Source organism: Melopsittacus undulatus, chromosome 4, assembly GCF_012275295.1.
Source record: "Melopsittacus undulatus isolate bMelUnd1 chromosome 4, bMelUnd1.mat.Z, whole genome shotgun sequence".
Classification (NCBI taxonomy): Eukaryota; Metazoa; Chordata; class Aves; order Psittaciformes; family Psittaculidae; genus Melopsittacus; species Melopsittacus undulatus.
The window spans coordinates 21,012,503-21,035,781 of record NC_047530.1 but is presented as its reverse complement, the minus strand read 5'-3'; the positions used below and the strand labels follow the sequence as shown (position 1 = coordinate 21,035,781).

General features: G+C 40.8%; 1 protein-coding gene across 2 annotated transcripts in view; it reads right to left on the bottom strand.

Moving 5' to 3' along the window:
- AKT1 (AKT serine/threonine kinase 1) overlaps nt 1–23,279 on the bottom strand; it is a 76,810-nt gene that overhangs the window by 8,837 nt on the left and 44,694 nt on the right. For both annotated transcript variants that reach the window (XM_034061674.1, XM_034061673.1), the window contains exons 4-12: nt 22,340–22,451; nt 19,385–19,532; nt 17,268–17,399; nt 17,045–17,110; nt 15,302–15,370; nt 14,457–14,582; nt 12,974–13,102; nt 8,542–8,756; nt 1,980–2,067 (exon numbers count right to left, since the gene is read on the bottom strand). In XM_034061674.1, the coding sequence (XP_033917565.1) occupies nt 1,980–2,067; nt 8,542–8,756; nt 12,974–13,102; nt 14,457–14,582; nt 15,302–15,370; nt 17,045–17,110; nt 17,268–17,399; nt 19,385–19,532; nt 22,340–22,451 (1,085 nt within the window). The remainder of the gene's footprint in view (nt 1–1,979; nt 2,068–8,541; nt 8,757–12,973; nt 13,103–14,456; nt 14,583–15,301; nt 15,371–17,044; nt 17,111–17,267; nt 17,400–19,384; nt 19,533–22,339; nt 22,452–23,279) is intronic.

Sequence of the window (23,279 nt, the reverse complement as noted above, 5' to 3'; positions counted from 1 at the left end):
TTACTCACAGGCTTTTTAGAATCTCTTCATTTGCACAGCATACCTATTCCAGATGTACATGCTAATGGGATAGAAACAAACCCAGAATGCGGCCTCCCTGGATATGCCAAGGTCAGAATATGTCTCAGCATACTGCTTTCCCCAAAAATATGTAACATTTGGAGTTTCCTGGTAGTTTCAGCAACGACTTGGGTCAGTGCTTTTGCAGGACAACGTATGAAGGCTTTCTCAGTTCTATTACTAAATAGGCTTCCAGCCTGTGTGATTTCTCCTTCATTCAGGTAACCAGCGCTACCATCAAAGGGTAAATAACTTCACTTAAGACATCTGAGCCATTATCAACTTTTTACCTAAAACTGCAAAAAAGCAGCAAATCCTCAAGTACTCAGCTGGGTGAAAATGCAGATACCTTCCTGTTCAGAAAAGTAATTTGGATTTACGTTTTAGATTACACTGAATAAAGTCCTTGCCAATCCCTCCCACCCTTATTACTGCACACAGCTGTCTCTCAAGGGGTGCTTTGAAAGGACAGAGGTCTAAACTCCATCTACACTTTCAAGGCACAGGAACTTATTTTATGATTTTTCAGTTCCTTTTAGTCACACAAACCTGTGAGGAAGTGAAAGCAGAGAAAGAAACAGAGCACTCTTTGTAATTGCATACAGGCGCTGGACAGTTCTCCTGCTACCGTACAGGAACCAGCGGTGTTACACTCTATTTTCTTAAGAATTCAAACATTGCTAATAGATCACTGTATTAGTAATCCAAATAATTAAAAACCTGTTTCTGCTAAGTGTTTTACCTGCTTTAACCAACTGGAGGGAGAACTAAATTGTATTTAGAGATCAAATGAGATCTGGTATCACGAGAGGCTGCAGGAGAAAGGCATGAAATCAGGAAAGGCTGGGATTGAGTGAGATCATGTGGCACCAGTAGATGGGAGCCTTTAATCACCAGGCCCACATTAAAAAAATAGTTTGCTGCATTTCACGTAAATGTTATGGGAAATATGACTGATGAGAATCAAATTTGAGAAGATAATAGTTGGAGTGAGTCCAGAAGAGGGTCATGAAGATAATTAGAGGGCTGGAGCACCTCTCCTACGGAGACAGGCTGAGAGAGACAGCCTGAAGAAGAGAGGGCTTTGGGGAGACTTTGTAACAGCCTTTGCATACCTAAGGGGGCCAAGAAGACAGCTGGAGAAGGGCTTTCTACAAAGCATGTAGGGATAGGACAAGGAGGAATGGCTTTAAACTGAAAGAGGGTAGATGTAGATCACATATTGGGAAGAGGTTCTTTATTGTGAGGGTGCTGAGACATTGGAACAGGTTGCCCAGAGAAGCTGTGGCTATTCCATTGCTGGAAGCGTTCAAGGCCAGGCTTGACAGGTCTTTGAGCAACCTGGTCTAACATGAGGTGACCCTGCTCATGGTGGGGGTGTTGGGAAAAAAATTACCCCTGGATTTATGTAAGAGCCATCATTGCTCTGCACTTGCCTATTCAGTCTAATTTTATCACTGATGACTGGAAAAATGCAAGGGAGAGCAAACAGCCCATCTCTCACTACTGCTTCTAAGAAATTTTCCTTCAGGTTTTTAGAAACCAGCTATTAACTCCTGGGCTCACAAGGGATACATCAGTAGATGGCAAGGAATGACAACAAGAATTCACAGGAAAAGCCATTTTAAAAGCTTATATACTGCCTAAGTTTGTAAGCAATTCTGACTGGAAGTAGTTCTTCAGTCACAGAAATGAGGATCTCATTGAGATACACCTCTCACTGTGGAAAAGTAGCTTTGGTTCAAAAGCAACCCAACTACAGTATTTTAAGAAACATGAAACAATTTAGCCTTCCTAAAAACAACTGCAAACCTCTTCCATGGAGGGCTTGTGTGTATCTTAAGAGAGGACAAGAAGACGTGAAACATTCAGTGTATCCACAGCTACAATACACTGTGGGAGAGCAGTTGTAAAAGTACCTTTTTCTCGTATACATCTTGCCAAACAATGCCAGCAAAGAATTTGTGCTGCATAATCTCCTTGGCATCATCCGGACCGCCACCTAACCTGTTTGGGGCAAAATAAGTAATTAGATGTTTGAGTACAGTTATTTTTCCTCATACAATTTTTACTGAATAGTAGGCAAAGAAATTCTGAGTTTATATAATAGATTTGGAAGCCTTTGCGCTTCATATTCGTGTTCAAGGGCTGCAGGAGAGTCTATTTTAGGCTTCAACACAGTTCCACTCAAAGATCTGAAAACATGCTAACACACAGAATAAAGGTCTCTCTTAAACAAGGGGAAAAAAATATAAAATCACAATTCCAAAGACCTGTCCTTCAGGAATGATGTCCTAGGGAGCATAGCAGATCCTGCAAATAAAAGGTCTGAGCCACACACTCTTCTCTCTAAATTAACAAGTGACAACCTCTCACAATTTTCTAGAGCAGAGCAATGCCAGCAGTAAAACTGAATACGATTTTGAAGTGTAAGAGAGGCAAGGATTTTTAAGACAAACTGATTTATGCAACCTGATTTAAATTTCCATTAAACAGTTGACAACTGCAGTGATAATATCGTGTTGTATGCAAATCTTTTCTCCTCCCTGGCTTCACGAAAGCAGAAAGGGTGTTTTATTGACTTAAGGTTTATCAAGATAAAGCACTTTCATTCCAAAATAAAACTGTCCACACAGCTTATAGATGCAATCAATTTAGTTGCAGTCTTGAGCTAACAGATACTTAAATTTTGCTGTGGAGGTTAAAATGTTCTCTAGAAGACTGAACCACATCTGAAAGCAAAGGCATGCACTGACAAAACAACACACATACTAAATAATCAGCAGGAGACTTACTTCAGGTAACAAGGTTAAGCAGACGCTCAGGATTTTAAGTACAAGAGGTGCCACCATATTCATCCAGGCTGACCTCTAGTATCTGCCTGTTCCCTGCTTCTCGGTGCCACTGGCAAACTGAGATATTATCCCTATTTTAAGAGCTTGGAACAATGGCTTTCTGTGACCAAGGCAAGAGCTACACCAATACAGAAAGAGGGCCAAGGACAGTTCTTTGAACATGAAGCCAAGCTGCCTGGTCAGACCTCATCCTTGCTGCACAACGGCTGGCCCTGACTCTTCTCCAGGCCACATGTGGTAACCCTGCTGCCTTAATACATAATTATTTGGGAACACGGGAAGGGTTTGATTCAAAATATCAGAGATAATGTGATGGCTGTGCTAAAGCCCACTGAAGTCGTATTTTTACAGCCTGAGACTGCATTGTGTGCTCTGGGATGTAGCTTGAAGGCACAACCCTACTGAGAAAATGTTGGACAATCATTTAGTACATGGGAGTCAAATTCAGTGACACCTTGTCCAAACTGCTGTCTGGGAATCAATCCTGGTGCATTCAACCCTCTCAGCTGTGCCCAAGCACCATCTTCAGAGAATGCAAGCTGACAGAGGACACAGCTATACCAGAGAGACCAAACAGCAGAGGTGCCTGGCAGTTCAGAACCCATGCTGGCACAGCAACTTAAGGGGTCTGCTTCTTCACATTCCTTCATGAAATGTGCAGTAGTAGACGGAACACGTCCCACTGTCTTACAGTAGCAAAGTGTTGGGTGATGCTCTCCTTCCTCAGGTAAGCTCTAAGACCAAACCTAAGTTGACTCTAGAGCCCCACAGGCCAAACCAAGTCAAATGATGGCTCTCCCATCTGCCTGGCAGCACATTATACAGCTGCAGAGCAGCCTGGAACAGAAACAAACTCCAGGGCAGCCTGGGAACAGAGACAAACTCTGAGTAATCATCTCTCGGGTGGTTCCACACAGACCTAGAGGCTTTGCCAAATCTCTACCAGGCTCCCTGTTGCTTCCTCAGTGCAGATAATGATGGCCAGTGAAGAGGAGGAAGGAGCTGATCCTCTTTATCCACAGATACCAACACATTGCCCTTCTGCACAGAAATTCAGGAGTGACTACAAGCTAAAAAGAACCTGAATGCAGAAGCATCCAGGAAGGCCGGCTGGCTGCAGCCACATATGAGAGTTTTGGAGAGTATGTTAGCTAATGTGAGCCCTTGTTCCATAAAAGGCAAACACATACTCAGGGAAATGCCAAGAAAAACTCCAGATGTTTTTCTTACCTTTAAAAAAATCTATAGTATTAAACAAATCCCTTCAAAATGAGCGGGGAAATGACAGAAACCTCATATTTTGGTTATTCCAACATACACTCTTTCCTTTCGGACTTAGGAAAGGATTCTCTCAAAGAGAACAAAATTAAATCAGCACCTAATGCAAAAATCGCAGTTAAGCACCACTGAGAGCTGAACAAGCAGCAATTCTGACTTCCTAAGGACACACTATAAAAAAAGACATCAGGAATAAGAGTTCTTGAAAAGATTTTTGAACCATCAGGTTAAATTCTGTGCATTTAAGTCTATAGACAGAACCAAACCCAGTATAAATGACTCCACAAACTAAGGGCAATCAGCTATGAATCCACAGAGAGATCATGTGCAAATATCTTTAAAAATTCATGTACTGTATTTTTATATATATATTGAAATATAAATACAGCATATAAACACACATTCAGCAGTGGAAGTATTGCTGTCAGAGGCCAGAAGACTGCAGTTAGTGGATCACAAGAAAAATACTGTTTCTCTGCTTCTCCATGTAAAAGTAAACAGTGCTCAGCACACAAGTCCATTCCCAGCTCTTTAAGAAGAAACCCACAAGCTCACAGTTTTACAGTTAAAAAGCTTCTACAGCAAGGACAGCCAGGCCCCAGTGGAGGAGAGTGGGCAGCATCACTTTCTCTCTGCCCTGCCAAATAATCCCATTGATAAGGCTGTTCTTCACCATATTAGGAGCCACAATACAGACACTGACTGTAGACCAAATCTGAAGAGACTGCCACACTTTTAGGTGACATATTTCTGTTGTTTACAAATTCACATGTGCACTGTTCTTACCCGAGAGGTTTGCTCAAGCCTCCCCATAGCAGAGCACCACAAGCAGGCATACACTGTAACTACAAATCACCTCCTTTCACAACTTAAAAACGAGTTTGGTTTGGTTTTCATACAGGTAAAAGCTTGATTGACCCTGATACTCCTGAACATCTGCAGCCAAAAGAATATGAAAAGTTAAAAGATATGCTGTTTTTTGTGTGAAAAAATGTTGACTGCCTCATTCCATTTGATACATGGCACAAAGCAACAAAGGAGAATTTTAGGTCACGTGAACAGGAAATATTTACAGAATAATTTTTTTTTCCTTCTTAAGGAAATTAGGGCTCACATTACAAGATTAATAAACTTCTATCAATCCCAAAAGAAACTTCAAAATTCCTTTTCTCTTACAAAATGGATTTTATATGACCCAATTTAGGAAACACCATGATTAAAAGCAGAATGCAATTCACTGTTCTTCACATTTTCCCCATATGTCTGTGAGTCTGAGACTGAACTGGCATTACTGAAGGTAGGTGCTAAGACTGCTTCTATATAACCAGTTCAATTAAAATAGCTTATTAATTACAGGAAATGACATCTCCCATTTTATTTTTTTTCTTTGTTTTTGCTGTTTCCTCTGTCCCACTCTGAAGTTCATCAGCAATTACTAAATGCTGTCAATTCTGCCACAGACAATGTTACAATGGCACCAACTTCTGTCCACCACTGGGCTTTGTGGAAGAGAGCATTTCTGTTGAATTACACAGTGACTCTCCAAAGCATCATCAGGGGCTAATGTCAACCAGACTATTGCATGTTATTTAACTTTCTACTCAATGGATTTTTGTAGCTATCTAGCTGGGGTTTTTTTCAGTATGGCTCCATTAACTCCCTATAAGTCAACTACCAAGTATGCCAGGCACCCACCTGTTGCAGTTTAAGCCCAGCCGGTAACTCAGAACCATGCAGCTGCTCACTAACTCCCCACCTTCTTCCCTTCCCTCTTCCCCCACACCAGGAGGGATGGGGAGGAGAATCAAGGGTTGAGATAAGAATAGTCCACTAACTAAGGTATAATACAAAACTACTACTACTACCACCACCAATAAGAATAATGACAAGGGAAATAACAAGGGGAGAGAATATAAAACTAAAACAGAAAAAGGAAAGAAAGCAAACACAAGTGACGCACAGCGTAATTGCTCAAAACCTGCGACTGACACCCAGTCCGACTTGAGCCTTCTGGCCTTCTGGCCAGATCTGGGCCTTCTGGCCCCAGAATATGTACTGGGCATGACATGTTCTGGTATGGAATACCCATTTGGATAGTTTGGGTCAGGTGTTTGTTCTCTGCTTCCTCCCGGCTTCTTGTGCCCCTCCTCACTGGCAGAGCATGAGACTGAAAAGTCCTTGATCAGAGTAAGCATTACATTGCAACAACTAAAAACAACAGTGTGTTATCAATATTGTTCTCAGGCTAAAGTCAAAACCATAGCACTGCACCATCTACTAAGAAGGAGAAAAACAACTGTTACAGCTGAACCCAGGACACCACCCCAGCACACAGATCACACGAAAGTACAAGGCCAGGTCTCAGGACTTCTACCCCTTGGGCTCCCAGCTCAGTTCTCTGTACTGACTGCAACACCATGAAGTGTAGGGGATTTGCACAACTGTAACTTCTGTTAAAAAGTTGGGTGAAGAGTGCTTGGTGAAAAAACAGTATTTAAGAATGGTCCATGATCCAAAAAGTTTGGGAAGCATCAGTGTAATTAGCAAGCTCCAGGCATGTGTGCAGACTTGTCTATAGTCTATAGTTATTTCTATCAGCAGCATGAAAAATCATCTGTTCAAAAGATCAGAGCATTGCAGGTTCCAAGCCTGCAGAAGATACACGTGAAGAAGTGGCTATATAAAGTGAGCACATTGTGGAGTAATTATTGGCATTGGGAAAACCTTGTAACTAGAAACAAATGGGCATTCTTTGTAAACAAATTGCATTTTTGGTCATCAGAGATGCTCCTTTAAGAACAAATTACAGCAGGTGCTGCTTGTGTTTCCAGTGATTGAAAGGTCCCACCTGAGTAAGCTACAGAAGGGGTCACAATTGTACTTAACCCAGTGCTTTCCTGGACTGGAATCCTCTTGGCAGGGGCTGCAGCCACATTTGCTCGCAGAGCATAGTGCCTGGGGGGCTGCTAATCAATTACACCACCTTCTCCTGGAGATCCCCTTGCAGGCGCTGCATTCAGGTGGGGTGTGCAGCTGTTGCCATGTAGTACAAGGCTGGCCATGTTCCTGACTACGGCTGTTCCTTGTTCCCCATATCATCACCAAGTTGAGCCTTCCGGTAGTACAAATTGTGGATTTGCATTACAAGACATCTCCACAGGGTTTTCCATCAAAAACAGTGATGGAAATAACCTACAATAATGACAAATCCCTGCTACAAGTATACATATACTGGCAAAAAACATTTTCCTGCTATGTGCACGCACACATACATACAGACTAAACAAACATCATAAAGCAAACTGGAATACTCTGCTTGCACCTCACATGAAAGATTTCCTATATGGGGCCCATCTACAGTGGAAGTTTCAGGACAGGAGATCATGGGCAGTGTCACAACATTATTTGTTTTAAAAAAGTCTGGACTGACAGGATGGCAGGTTTTAAAACTGATGTTTATCTTTGTGTGAAGGTCAACATCCTTTTTGGATCTTGTTTTATTTAGCCATTAAGGGCTTGGATTTTTCAGTTGTTGATTTGTTGGTTTTTTTCATGTTTTTAAAACAAAGGTTACTTTGTAAATAATACAGCATAGCAGGAAATCTGCTCCACAACAAACAAAAAAAGAATGGGGGAAAAAGGATAAGTAGATTAAGCATGGTACAAACTCCATCACAAACATGGTTCAGATACCACCACCTACTGTCCAAAGCAGTATGCTAGATCACTGGTAGCACAGATTTAAACAAAACCTCAGAAAATGGACAGCAGCCTCAATTAGGACAGAAGGTGAAAACATTCAGTGGAGAGCAGCTTATGATCTACAAGAGCCACTGGATTCATTATAACCAGAGGCAGGGTTAATTTGCTTAGTCCCAGGCTATAGTTTGAGTTAATAGCAGCCACCACATTTTGAAGTTCACCCTTCTGATCATCAAAGCTGCTCCATGTTGCTTGTTGTCTGCTCATGACGAAGTTAAACCAGAAGTAGGTCCACTTGCTGCACTTTGGTAGATGATCAGTTTGAATGGATTAGAAACAAAACTACAATTTTTGTAGAAATACCTTCTTCAACTTTAAAGAAACCAAATCTGGCCCATGTGTGCATGCAACAGCCCTTTGTGCAGTACCATTTGCAGCTGTTTTTCAATGATGCTGATATGGGCATTTCATACGGTGGTACAAAACCAGCCACTTCTATGTCACCTGCCTTGAACAGTTCCCTTTCACAGACATGCCTCTGCAAAGCACAATCATTAACTTCTTTGTGAAGCCTTTAAAAGAATTTTTTTGCCCTTTTTTTCGTATTTCTGAGGCCATGAATGCTTAAAAGTTGCGACAGTCTCACCTCTGCTTAGGATCTTTCTTCAGCAAACCCGACAAGAGAGATTTTGCTTCAGGTGACAAAGTGCGTGGAAATCTAATCTCCTCCATAAGGATGAGTTCAAAGAGCTTTTCGTGGTCCTGATTGTAGAAAGGGAGCCGGCCACACATCATTTCATACATCACAACTCCCAAACCCCACCAGTCCACTGCACGACCATAGTCATTATCTTCCAGCACCTGCAGAAATGTAAGGAAAAGGCTTTAGAAGACATTCTCAAATCAAGCATGAACACAGAACTTGAGAGGGAAAATTTACTCCACCAAGTTCATCTTTTCATGTCACAGCCAAATCTACCAGCAGAGTATTTGCAGAAGATCCATTTGAAAAGAACTGGCATCCATGTTCACTGCACTAGGTGAGCAGAAGGGGAAAAAGGCAGCAGCGGGTACATTATGGCAGCTTCCTTCTCTTCTTCCTCCCACCCTCCCTCACATTATGGTCATGATAAGTACAACTTTCAAAAGCCCCAAAGGCTGAGAACTGTTCTCACCTTACAGAGCCAGCTGTTAAATTCTCACTTATTCATCACAAACTGTTCCAAATGGGATCCAGTATTCTAGAAAAACCCTAACCTACCAAGAAGCCAGTGCAGGGAGAAGAGAGAAGATCGTCAACCTGTTACTTCACAAGCAACAAGCCAAACATCCCCATCATCTTTGTACCAGTCTGCATACCCCAAATGGTGGCTCTGCACATCCTGAAAGACCACCCACAAATACTAAATGACTAGTCGACATTAAACACTAAGTACCAGAACACCAGTCCTTACATTTGACCAGCTGTAAGGCCATAAAACAGCAGTCAAATTGTGTGGAAATGTTTCTCCTCCTTCCCTTTACCCCCCCCTCCAAAGGTACTTACTCGCTAGCTCTAACACTCCTGCCTCTGCTTAGACGGCTGCAAACCCAAGATCTATCACTGGGGTGGACTTCTCCAGGGTTCACAGCAGAAGTCCAGCCCAGCTCAGTTTTCCCTTCATACTTTAACCTAACAAAACCATGGCTGGTGCAGGGACTCGAGACCCCAGCAGTGCCTTCCATCTCTCCTGCTTGCCTGGGAGAAGCCCTGTCACAGTGCATTTCTGATCTGCACTGCAGGCTGCTGAAGGGAATATTTTGTGGCTTATGGAGTGGATGTAGAGGACTTCTCTAGACTTGGTGTCTCCTGTGCAGTTGTCTGTAGCTGACACCAAGAGTCTCATATTCCAGACCCTGTCCTCAGGTTTTAGTTGTCATCTTTACGCTTTTCATGGGTTTGCAGTGAACTGCTTACTCTTGTAAAGAGCACAAATAACGACTGCACCACCATCTGGTCTTCTTGTTGCATGGTGTCAGCATAAGCTTTACACTGCTACAATTCAGAATACTTTACACTCAAAATTAAAAGGGTGAAAGAACCAAATTAAGTTGAGGCAAGTTTAATAAAAGCAGGATTAGAACCTCTTCAAAACCTTGCTAAAGGTGTTTTGCACACAAAAAAGAGGCATCGAGACACTCCATGTAACAACTGTTTGCACTCTGCCTCTCTCTATTCACTAATTATTCCCCTTAATTATCTGAAAGAGGGAAAGGGCCTGCAGTAAAATCAAAAGGCTGCCAGGTATTAGATTACCCCACATTGGTCTATTTACAGCATCCCCTGCCGTATGATTCACACTAAACGACAGCTGGCTGTGCAGCTGCCCTGTATATGTATATGGCTGACACAGCTGCCGGCCGGACAGGATTCCAGGAGCCAGCCCTGTCCTTCCCAAGGCATCACAGCCCTGCAGCTCACAGGAGATATTGTGTGACAATGCAGTTACAGCTCTCTGAGTCACCCCACTGAAGGAGCGCTTCCTGTTCACACTCCCCTACACTTGGGATTCTGAAAATAAAACGGTCACAGGCCTCCAATTTTTGTTTTTATTTTTTAAACTGTTGCAAGAGATGCAATAGGAGAGATTGAAAGAGAAAGAAAAACACAAAGGCCTTTGCTGTGTGTGTAATAAATGCTACAGTTGCTTTTGAAATGCAGCAAATACTTTGAATCTTACTCCAGAAAGCACATTAATACTTTGAATTATAATCTAGATTACTAACTACAACTTTTGCCTTCACCTCTGTTAATTCCGAACAGGATGTAAAATGCCTATTTCTTCAAATCTCTTTATCACAACCAGCATACACTCATGTTAGTGAGTTTTACACATGTTGCACAAAACACAGCAACAGTTTTAGCATGAAAAAATACACCATAACAAAACAGGTATTGCACTCATTCACAATTTACTACCACACGCAGAACAGCTGGGGAGCAGTAAAGTAACAAGGTCATTTCACTTACATTATAGGATCACCATTCCCTAACAAGCAGCTCTACACTGCTGTGAGATGGAATGTGAAAGAGAAGGAAGAACAGCTGTAAACATCACAGCCATTGATGCATCTGACACATCAAAGCTGACATGGTTCAGTCACTGTCATCCATGCACGAGATTCCAGTATGAACCTAAAACCAGCGATATAACAACTGTACAGACACGCTGCTATGCCAGTGTCCAGTTACATATGCAGACAAGAAGATTGAGACCCCGCTTTAAGGATGTGTGACCCTAAATGCACGGAATATCACTCACACACAATTTCCAGATTTTTTGCACTCTATCAACCAGAAGACAAAAGCCTCCAGAGTTTAACACTCCAACTCACAGATGCGATTTGCAAGTAAGGTAGAGAACTGAGTTAATCAAAAGGATCTGTCCTCCAGGGTTTTGGCTGAGCCAACTTTTTATTCAAGAGAAAAATAGCAGCAAATACTGTAACAGAGAGGACAACATAACTCCTGCACAGGGAATCCCCACATTCCAAGTTAGGAAGAAACAAAACGAAAGCAATAAATATTTTTAATCTCTTAAAATCCTTGATGAAAAACTGAAGTTCAGCAACTGCTTTTAAGGAAGAAGCTAAAATAAAAAGCCATGTTTATGAATAATAAACACTGTCATGCTGCTGATTACTGCCTGCATCAGTAAATCTCAAATTGTGGTGCATGAACCCCAATTTAGATTCACTGAAGACTTCTGATGATCCATGGAGAACTGGCAGCTATCATGAGACTGGCTCCACCTCCTTGATGCAAGCTACTTTGACAGGTGCCCATGTTCTTCATTATTACAGAGACTGGAAGCCCTTGAAAGCAGCTGGCAGTTAAGAAAATAAAAGAACAAAACCAAACAAAACCCAAGAGCATACTGCCATTGCCTTCAAGTAGAGATCAGAAAAGGCTGATCAGCAAAGACATCAGCTTTCAGTAGAAATGCTCCTCCTCCTCATCCATTTTAGCTTTCCACACTTCGTACTTCTGCATAGTTCACTAAAGAACGGTTTGCAATACCCAAGTCTCCCACCTCAGCGGAAGGCTACATCCTGGCTGTGCCAACAATACATAATCTGCCAGCACCCCAAGACTCCCTTTTGCCTGTGCTCCAAGGTGGACGGAAGTCTTAATGCCATGGGTAGCAAAGTAACCCTTTGAGGCAACCAGCCCTTCTTGTGAGGCACACAAGGTTAGGTCAGGTTCCATACCATGCTAATGCAATGAAACTGCTTCCAGACAGCTCAGAGCGTGGGCAGAGAAAACCAGAGTCTGCCTGAAAAATACCACATATACATATATCCTCTATCACACAACTTCCCTTTTGATCTTCTCGTAACTAACTCACAGCTATAACACCACCTGTGTTGCACAGCTCTCAGGAAGAGTATTTCCAGAATGAAAGTTGAAAATACGTGTTTGTGTTTTACACTTAGAAAAAAAAAATTGTACAAAAAGTCCCCAAAACATGAGGTTTGGGAACTGAGATCCTCTGCTTGGATATATTTCCTCTGAAACCAAAAAGTTTAAATTAAGATTGAGAAATACCTCATGCTCTTACAGTCACAAAACAGTCTGCACTTCTACTGCGTACCATACTACATGCTGTGAAAAAACTTGGTCTGTCCTGTTCTTAAAACATGTTGCCTTATGCTGTCTTCAAAGAGTAAAAGAACTGGACAATACTTTCACTTCTTAAGCAAAGATGCAGAATTAGAAGTGATTTAAAAGGATTTGTTGGGTGTTTTTTTTGTTGTTGTTGTTAGATTTCTGACACAGGAAGCAAGCTCTGTTCCAGTAAAATAGAAATACTCCATAAAGCGGAAGGAAGGTACTACTCTGCCTGAAAATTATCCCATCTCTTTATGCTAAAGATACGTCCCAGAACATGATGTATGAAAGATTCTCAGTATGTGTTGTTATATAACAGTAGTTACTGTATGAACACATTATGGTACAGAAATTATTCTGTACTGCTACTGCTATCACGGATGGCATTTAAGAAGATAATTTAGTACAACAGCCAACGCAAACCTACCTCTGGTGCAAGATACTCTGGAGTGCCACAGAAAGTCTTCATTGTTGCTCCATCTTTGATGCCCTCTTTACATAGTCCAAAGTCTGTTATTTTTATATGTCCATCTTTGTCCAGCATAAGATTTTCCAACTGGGAAGACAATCCAAATGAAAGACATCATTACACAGAACATACACTGCACCTCAGCAAGTCCATGAAAGAAATGTATTTCTGCAGATCAGTTTTCAGCCTCTTTCTCACTGGGGTCAGAACCTCAGTAGCTGCCAAAGCACATATTATGTAAATATGCATTTATATCACTTTCCTTAGTTCTTTATGAAACATTAGGTAACTAATTTGCAGTCTTTGGTAATTGATTATATATACACAAAGAATACAGAACGTAGACATTGTATTAATACTTCTATAATATTATTGCCAACAGAACACCACTTCTTTTAAACATGTATTAAGTATTGTGCCTCACAGAACTTCATCCCTGCTTCTACTCCAAGTGATTTTAGGAAATATGTTGTACCAGTAAAGAATAGCAAATGAAACAAAAATCAAATGCAAAGCTAAGGAACCACTTCCAAGGAGACCCTTTACACAAGAATCACTTTACAGATTTACCCAGCACATGGTTGTGGTATTTATCCTAGCCCGCATCACTAATTTTTTTAAAAAGCCATCTAGATTTCAGATTAAAGTTTCCACTGTGTATGAAGTAAAACACACCTTCAAAGGAGTCATGGTGATATGGGAGACAAAACCCCAGTAGGAATCCCAAAATGACTTTGGCACAGCCTGAAAACATTCTACAGCAAGCCTCACTTCAGATAGCTCCTAAATGAACTACCAGGATCCCCTCAACCTCACCTGGAAACACTTCTCAGGAAACAACAACAAAAAAAAACCCACTAAAAACCTAGTAACCAAGTTATTGTTTAATTTTCCTCAATTTCTCACGTTTGTTTGCCCTGAGATTTCTTGTTTGGTTAGGTTTTGGAAGCGTTGCTTGTTTTCTCCTTCTGTGCTCACCAAACAAATAAGCAACTTGAGGATTATCCAATTTTTCTAACTGCAAGCAGGTACTATGAAGGTAGTGCTGTGCAGCACAGTGCAAGGAAGCACAACATACACGCACTACGAATTTGCATCTATCTGGTAAGACCTGGCACAAAAAGCCCAGGATTATGTTCCACCATGCAGAAGAGCCAGCAGGGTTTCTCTTAGAACATAAGCAGGCAAACGTAAAAGCAATTCAAGCAGCTCACTACCCCTTCATATTCTCTGAAACACTGCCAGGGTCCTCATAAATGCATTATACAACCTAATATAGAAGTGTTTAGGCATCCTGTAAAGTCAAGTCCAACAGCTGCAATAACTGTTATGTTAAAGTTCAATCGGGAAAGGCTTTCTTATAGTTCAGGCTTATTTGCTTTTGGACTAATGAACAAAAAGCCCGAACTCAAAAAGCCTACAGTACTGTTTTCCTACGTACCTTCAAATCTCTATAAACCACATTCTTCTCTGAATGCAGGTAATCCAGTGCTGAAACTATCTCAGCTCCATAAAACCGGGCCCGGTCTTCAGAAAAGACACGCTCTCTTGACAGATGGAAAAACAACTACAAGAACAGTAATATGTTACTGTTAGATTGCACTTATTTCTGAATTATGTCTCACACTTTGCAGGCCATCCTGCTTGGAATGTGATATTACCAAAGAGAAAACCTTTTCCCATCTTCACCCAGCACCCAGCTGCCCAAATGTGTTAAAAAGCATCAAACTAAATGATTAGACAATTGTATCTCACATTTACAGCTGCACACTGATAACCAGTTTGTGTGCTCCACACTCTCATTTGTACAGAAAATTGTAAAACCCCATTTTGATTGAGGTACAATTACATACTAAAGCTACAGCTCAATACATGATTCACTCACATGTTAATATTCCAACTTCTCTTCTTGACTAACAGTAGCTTGGATTTTTTTCCAGTTCTCCCTCCAAAGTTACACATACTCACAATATTCATTAAAGTGTTAACACTTGTCTGAAGAGCAACCATAAAGCAACCTTGTATTCTTGAATTACTACATGTCAGATTACAATATGCTGCTGTCATGTAAAATATGAAGTTACACCCAAAACTTTTATTCTCTGAAAATGAGTTAAGAAAATTAAGAGTCTTAATATTAGTTAAACCTGCAAACAGCTCTGTTTAACTGGGACAACTTGGGTTAATTAGAATTGCAAACATGGGCCTTAGCTAAATAACATCAAGCGGAATTAGTAGTAATACAGGAAAGTCCTAAAGTATTAAACATTATTAGATTTCCCTTACCTCCCCTCCATTAGCATACTCCATGACAAAACACAAGCGATCATGTGTCTGGAAGGAATACTTTAAAGCCTAAAACAGATTTAAACCAAAACTTAGAAGACAGATCACTGACAGTCATAAGAACATTTTAAATAGATTTTTTGGAAACACAGACATAAAATTCCTATTTTAGTGGATTTTTTTATTGTCTGTGGATCTTATATAATATTTATATTTCCTTGTTGCAGCTGAAGACTGATCCACTGCCAACTTATTTAATTACATAAAATTAATCAAACGTTAAAACACTCCCTGGCAGAAACTATCAGTAACACCTATAACCCTGTGAAACTAAGTCCTGGCCCATTAACAGTGACACAGAAGTACCAGTAGTGGCTCTGAAGTTTCCTTCCCATGCCATAAGCTCCCACAGTTTCATCTCACAGACAAGAGGCCATTACCAAACCCCAGAGCACAAGGTTTTACTGCACTGGCTACAAGCTCTGATAGGAAACACAGATGTATTTACACACATCAGCCCCCTGGTCTCTGCCCTGTTGCCTGAAACTGCTCCCAGTTGACAGCCTGCCAAAGGCTTGAGCAATGCTGTCAATATCAGTTTGTGAGCAATTTACAAAACCAGACTGGACAAAGGGTGTGATGAAGCATCACAAGGTGCCTTTGTAGGGTCCTGTCACGTGTATTCCTGTGGCTAGAGGAACATCAACTTGTTTCACAGAGTCTTAAGTTTTCTGGTCATAAGCCCAGTCTTGCCCAGACTTCTCAAGACAGCTCTTGATTTGGATATTTGAGTTTATGAAAGTATTAAAAAGAAAATACCACATATGATGTCACTGTCTTCATTCTAAGTGTGGCATTTTTAAACCAGTCATATTTGCACAGAGAAAGGGAGGAACTGGCTTTAGACATGTCAACAAACATTTACTGATTATACCCAATACAGACAATATTTACTTCCAGAGGCCAAGCTTAACAGGTCTGAATTCCAGCTAGGCCTTTGTGTACCTGGATAAAGGAAACAACCAGGATCCCACAGAGGTCTCTTACAGGGCTTAAGCAGTTGGAAACAACTCACAGCCAACTTGTAACAAATACTAGAAACAAAATCTTGAGGTGGAACTTAGGTATCTGAACTCAACCCAGAGAGACTGCTCCATTAAAGGTTTAAACTGAGAGTATGGTTTGATTTTACAGCTTAGCCAATCCAAAAGAAAAGCAGATAAAGCATAGTCCTGCTCTTTCCTGTCCCATCCCACATGCTCCCACCACTACCATTTAGCTGACATTACCAGTGCTCTGATTCCACAGTGAGCTGCTTCTGAGAGCTTAAAAAAACCCAAATGCAGGCAAAATTAAAGGGTTTCCCCCCAGGTATATCTTTCTGAACTTGTCTGCCACAAGATCAGGGTCACTGATCTCTGCTACAAAGAGAAGACCAAATATCTGGAGGACAAGGGAAGCAGATACTTCTCTCAGAAATAGCAAGCCATTAAGAGGGTGAGCCATAAAGTCAAACCACAGCCCAAAACACTATCTTCAAGAGGTACTGAGGACCTGACTCTGCAAGAATCGGAAGACCTAAAAAAGCATTTTGAACTCTGCCTCCCAAAAATGGAAGGGTACAAAAATACAAAGCTACTCTGAAAACACAGGTCTCGGAAGTATTGCATAAATATCAAAAATTAAGAGAAGTCTTGGCTGTCATGATGTCAAGTTACACTCTGCAGAGGGAGAAATACTTACTGTTAAGAATGGATGCCGCGAGTTCTGTAAGACACGGTTTTCTGTCAGCGTGTGCGCTACTTCATCCTGAAACACAATCAGAAGGAAATCAAGCAAAGTGATTCCCCAGACCACGGATCCATTTCAAATACTAACAGAGCAATTATTTACATGCACTCAGAGAATCCCTGGTATGAATTTCCCAAAGGCTGTATCAACATTCCCAAGTTTCCCATCTACTCACCTTTGCTACAATAACTTCCTTCTTCAGAATTTTCATAGCATAATACCGTCCAGTTGCTTTTTCTTTAACTAAAATGACCTTTCCAAAAGTGCCTTTTCCCAGTAGTTTAAGGTATTCAAACTCATTCATGGTCTGTTAACGGTACAGATAAACAAGAACTGAATTACAGGAGCTAATAACTATATTATTCTCAGAGTAGAATTTCTCATTCACAAGAGAATGCATTGTATATGCTGCATATGTGGGGATTTTTAATCCTTTTGCTTAGCAGAATTCAGGAGCAGAAATGCTTCTTCCATACAAATGGATACCAGTGCACTCCTAAAGATAATCTATCAGACTGTTTCGGCTGAAGTTTTCAATTAACAGAACACTTTCATGACTCAACACTCAACTGTGCAAATACCACTCGACATATTATTATTACTCCATTGACATTTTGATCACTTTGTCAGTGTAGACATTCACTAAAAGACACATATTGTTCTGATTCCAGGGATTAAACCCATACTTTTTTTCTGATGTTCCCCACCTCTCTAGGTGACCAGCTTTCTTGTGCTTCACTAAGCAGCACCAAAACTCACAGACAAAAGAACTACCTCACATATTAGCCACTTGCTCTTATTTATAGGAAAGATATTGGGGAAAATCGAAACCTGTTGCAGGCCAAGAACAGTCTCTCTATTGTCATATCGATGACCACTGCCAACATGGCTACAGTAGGACATACAGCCAAAGGCTACTGCAGCCTCAACTGGGGAAAGATTTTAAGCTGCTCTACATAGCAAACTTCTTCCATATTCTTCCCGAAAACTGGTTTAGGAGACTTTCTGCTAATCACCACCTAGATGATCCCAGGACCCCAGTAATAATTTTGGTTATCTCACTATCGTGCCCAGAGAGACAGTCACTGTCTCAGAAGAATGCATGCATGCGACCAACAGGGTGGCTCTTGCATTTTTATGAAGAGCTGCTCAGCAAGAGCTGTATATGTTCACTCAAGGTCACAGAAGGCCCATGACAATTGCAATTCAGAGTGACATGTAAGTAGCCACCCACATAAGTCTAAAACCCCTGACATGACAAAAGGGTGACACACATACTTAGTGATGATACAGATAGCATTTGTTATGTCTGTAGATTACAAATCTTTCTTACAGGTGGGAGCACTTCAGAAAATGGAAACCCAAATAGGAGACCACAGAGAAGTAGAAAGAAATGAAGGCAGGTTGAAGACATTCCTTGGTCTTGGATGCCAGAGAGAGACTCTTCATCAGGGACTGTAGTGATAGGACAAGGGCTAATGTGTTTAAATTTAAACAGGGGAACTTTGGGTCAGATATAAGGAAGAGTTCTTTACTGTGAGAGTGGTGAGGCACTGGAACAGGTTGCCCAAAGAAATGATAAGTGCTCCATTCCCGACAGTGTTTGACGACATGCTGGACAGAGCCTCGGACAATATGGTCTAGCGTAAGGCATCCCTGCCCATGGCAATGGTGTTGAGACTAGATGATCTTAAGGTCCTTTTCAACCCTAACCATTCTATGATTCTATAAGACAGATACCTAAAAGGACTCCACAGGTAAAGCTCTCCTCTGGCACATACTTCTTTCACAGAAGGCCATTGTTAGAGATGGCCCTGTGGATTCAGACAATGCTGAGCCTGATGCAAAGACCTGAGCTCTAGAAACACCATGGAGAGATGCTGCAGCAGCTGTCTGGGAGTTAGCCTAAACCCTTAATCTGGAGAAATTAAATCCACTAGATCACCCTGAGTCCTGTAAATCCACTGGAATATCTTTACATCAGCCTGCACAGAGTTTTCACAGTAACACTGTCCAACAGGAGCTATGAACTCAGGCTCTGTACCACAGGAAAACAAGCAAACCAGATTTAGACCTGTGCTGGCCTTGAAAGCCATCCAGTAAGGACATCTGAACTCAGAACACTGGGGAACCCAGGCAGGCTTTGCCTGGTACCTACTCAGCTCAGACAATTGTTTCCTCCAGAAGCTGCATTTATTACCAACTGTGTTCTTTTTATGGGAACAATGTGTCTTAATGGCTATTTCTTGCCTACATTTCATAAGACCTAAAAAAATAGTTACACTGACTTACCACTTTATGTTTTGGCTTTGTCATAGAAACTTCCATTTCTTCAGCACCTGAATTATCACTAGGAGAGCCAGATCTAAAATCCATCATCTCTTCCTCTTGTTTCTTGAGGCTGTCTGCTACTGTTTGGATGGCTTTTGTCCATTCTTCCCTGGCAAAATATAAGCAAAGACATTCATTACTCATGAGTTCAGATTACTGTCTGCCATGGCAAGGTCACCAAGGAATACAGAGCAACTAATGCTTTCTGATGAATCAATGCAACATACAACGAATTATGTGCATTTTCAAGCACTGTAAAAATGCATTTTTAAAAGCACTTTTAACGTACATCTTTATTAACCATACCAGAAACAAGAGGCAACTGAAGTCCTCACAGTCTGGTTACAATATAAGGCTTTTCAGACAATTTCTAATAGGCATTCAGTCAGCAGCTCAAGATATGACCTGGTGATACAGAGATTTACATAACAAAACCAGACTTGCCAAAACCAAAAAGCAAAAGGCTCCCATGCAGCACAAAACAATTCAACACAGCTTTGCCATTCCTATGGTGCACCGAAACACATATATCAAACTGTTGGGGGCACTATGCCTCCTCTTTGTAACACATATCTTGAATTTTAATGGCAAAGGGTGTTCTAGAAGAAGGCATGAAAGCCCAGGATATTAGGTTATTCCTCTGTTGTAAAGATGGTGACAGAAGTACAGCAATTCCCATGTTTGTTTTAGCAGAATGTTAGCAAAAGCAGCAACATTTTATCTTCGGCACAAGTCTTGGTTATGAGAAAGTTTCCACAGCTGTTTCAGCAATAGATGCTCTGATACTGACCCCTTCAACTCCCATGGAGACCACTTCCACTCCAGTGTCCTTTGGGAAATTTCACACCTTTGGAAACTACTGAAGTGAAAGTTCTTGGCCTTCACTTCATCTCACTGCAAATTTATTGAACATAAAGCATACAACTCATAAGGACTCACAAGGTTTTGGGACAGGCTTTAAGGCATACAGGGTCTGAAGACATGCTCAGTGGACTGTGTGAATTTACCACATTTTACTACCTTTTGTTTCTGTACAGAATAGTGGTTTAGTTGATATTTTCTGGACAGTGGCTAAACTCTTCTCCCAAAGACACCCTAGGTGAAACACTTTGCTACTATGGCAGCAACAGGAGTAGCTGACGCTAAACAGCTCTATGCACTATCTGTAATGAAGTCACACTATCCTTCTATCAATGTAAAATTTTTCACTGAGTCCACGAAATTATTGGAAATAAAATTAGAAAAATAAAATAATAATAATAAAAAAAATCTTATCTGAACATGTGAATTTCACTTTCTGATGGACAAAACAGGCGGATCATTCCCCAGAGAAAGCAAAGTCCATGGGAAATAGTACCCAACACAAGATTCTAATAAAAACTACACCAAATACACATTAGGTTTTTCCTGCCCTGTGCGTTTTTTTATTTTGGATTTTGTCTGAACATGCACTATCCAGCCCTATCTGGGGCAGAAAGGCAATGCTAAACATTCTGAACATTCTCCCTATCCACCCATCACAGACTACTTCATTCACCATCACAAACACGTTCCTTTATTTACTAGTCATTTATCATATTCAGATTACAAAAATCTTTTTCTGCTGTATTTTTATCTCTCCATCTCTCTCAAAAAACAAACAATGGTTTTCAAGACACAGAGAAAGCTAAAGGAATATCTACCTTCACACCTCTTTTAAGATCTGCTATTGACTTGTTGAGATCTCGGCCTTCCTGGAGTGAGTATCTTTGATTTCTGGGAGACAAGAATTTCACCCTCAGCTTTTATGTCTCAGGCACACACAACAGAGGTGACTAACATTCTGAGCCCTGAAGTGTCACAAAGCTGACTTAATTGGCTAGGAGGTAACAAAACAAGACTGAAATACAATCTTTCCCCAAGTGGAAACTGTTATTCACTCCCTTTAGGGTCACTGACCACAAAGCTACTAAAAGAAACAAGGACCAGTTTCTTTTTCTTTATTTTAATTTGATTTCACCTTCTTCTGGCCATTGTAATAGAATCAAGAGCAATAAGCAAGAACCTTATTTAAATCAGTGCATGCAAAGGCTACAAAAGAAAAAAAAAGCAAAGAATATTAGGTAGAATTTTCTGATCTTAAAAATAAGCATGTGCCAGTGTCATATCTAAGGAGGATGAGGGGTTTAAAATACCTCTTTCCCTAGGGCAATGGTACTGGAATAATTTAAGTTCAGTTCCTGAAGAGCAAGTAAATATTTAAATACTATATAGTTGTAGAATAGCTGTGCTGGAAAACTGTTCTCTCAGGAGGTAAGAGATCAATTCTCCAATGATGAGAGCACAGGATGTATGCTCTCAGCTTTGTTTCCTAACAGCTGAAACAGAAATCTGCACCTGCAGCAGATAACTATCACCTTTATTATCTAATTTGCATAAAACATTAGAAATCTGCAGTGACACAACTAACTTTTTTCCTTTAAAAAGTGTGCTAAAGACTTCAAAAGGTCAGTATTTTGATACAAGACAACTTTGCCCGAATCTCTATTTCACTTGTGCTCATCCTTCCAGAAACTTTCAAGTCAGAAACCCTGCATTTCACATATCACAACATCTCCAGTGAGAATTGAGCCTTAGGTTTCCAGAAATAACTACCTATGTGCTGGTATACACCTGCACCCGTCCATTTTGGATACCTAACCTAGCAGCATTTCATTTACAAATACTACTCAAAATTCACTCTATGAAATCCCCCTTGAGGTATCTTTTATACTGGAACACACTAAAACAGAGATGTTCAAAAATTATTTGTCGATTTTCAGTCTAGATGTACATCATCTGATAAATAAGAGCTTCAGCAAAGGACTTGCTATTAATGCTGAACACTTGCATCTGCTTTTGCAAATAGTTTATGTATTAAATATGAATGAAACATACCGCTCCTCTGGAGTCTCCACATGAAATGTTCTTTCAATTACTGTGGTCCACTGGAGGCATCTAATGATAAATGTGTTTGGTTTAGGTCGTTCTGTCTTCATCAGCTGGCACTCTACCACAATCAAGGAAGAAAGTCATGGTACATAAACAGGTTTAAATAATCATTTGTCTTTATTCTTATCTAGCAAACTGTTGCAATTAATCAGCCATAGAAATCTCTGTAAGTACTTCTTTAGGAGACTTGAGACAATTTACTGTGTTGATGAAACCAATAAATAGCTTGGGAGTCATCTAAGCAGCACTGAAATCAAATTCTGCTTAGAAAGGCTCTGCATTCAGTCCATCCACAGAAGTAAGTACAAAAGTTATGGGATGACACAGAAGCTGATCAGACTCAGATCATGCGCTCCGAAGGTCATCCAGAGCAGAGCACATATTCAAAGTCATGCTGTAACACAGGAGTTACATCCACTGAAATCAAAGCCAAGCCTGTACATTGCCTCCCTTTGACTTCCCCAGCATAAACCTGTCCTTGGCTTTCAAGGAGCTGCTAGCAGGGTGTTCAGTTATTTTGTAGCAACCTGATGAAAATTAAGCCTCGCATTTCCAGTCCTCAAACACTAGAGGGAACATCAAACTGCAGAGGCACCCCCTGAAAAGACCCTGTTCAAAATGCTGTTGCTGGGACAGCTGTGATGCTGTATGGACACACAGCTAACAGCTTCCATCATTTCCAGTATTTAAGCTCAACCTAAAAACGCTACAGGAGTAAGGTTACATGCAAAACCACCACTTCCTTCATAAAAACGCTGTCTTGAGAGCTGAGCATTTTTTGTTTGCTTGGTTTTTAATCACACCTACTATTTTAAGCTTCATTGGATGTTATGAGTGTTTATCCTTCAAATTTGGGCCTGAAAATGCATCTGATTAAGGGTACACT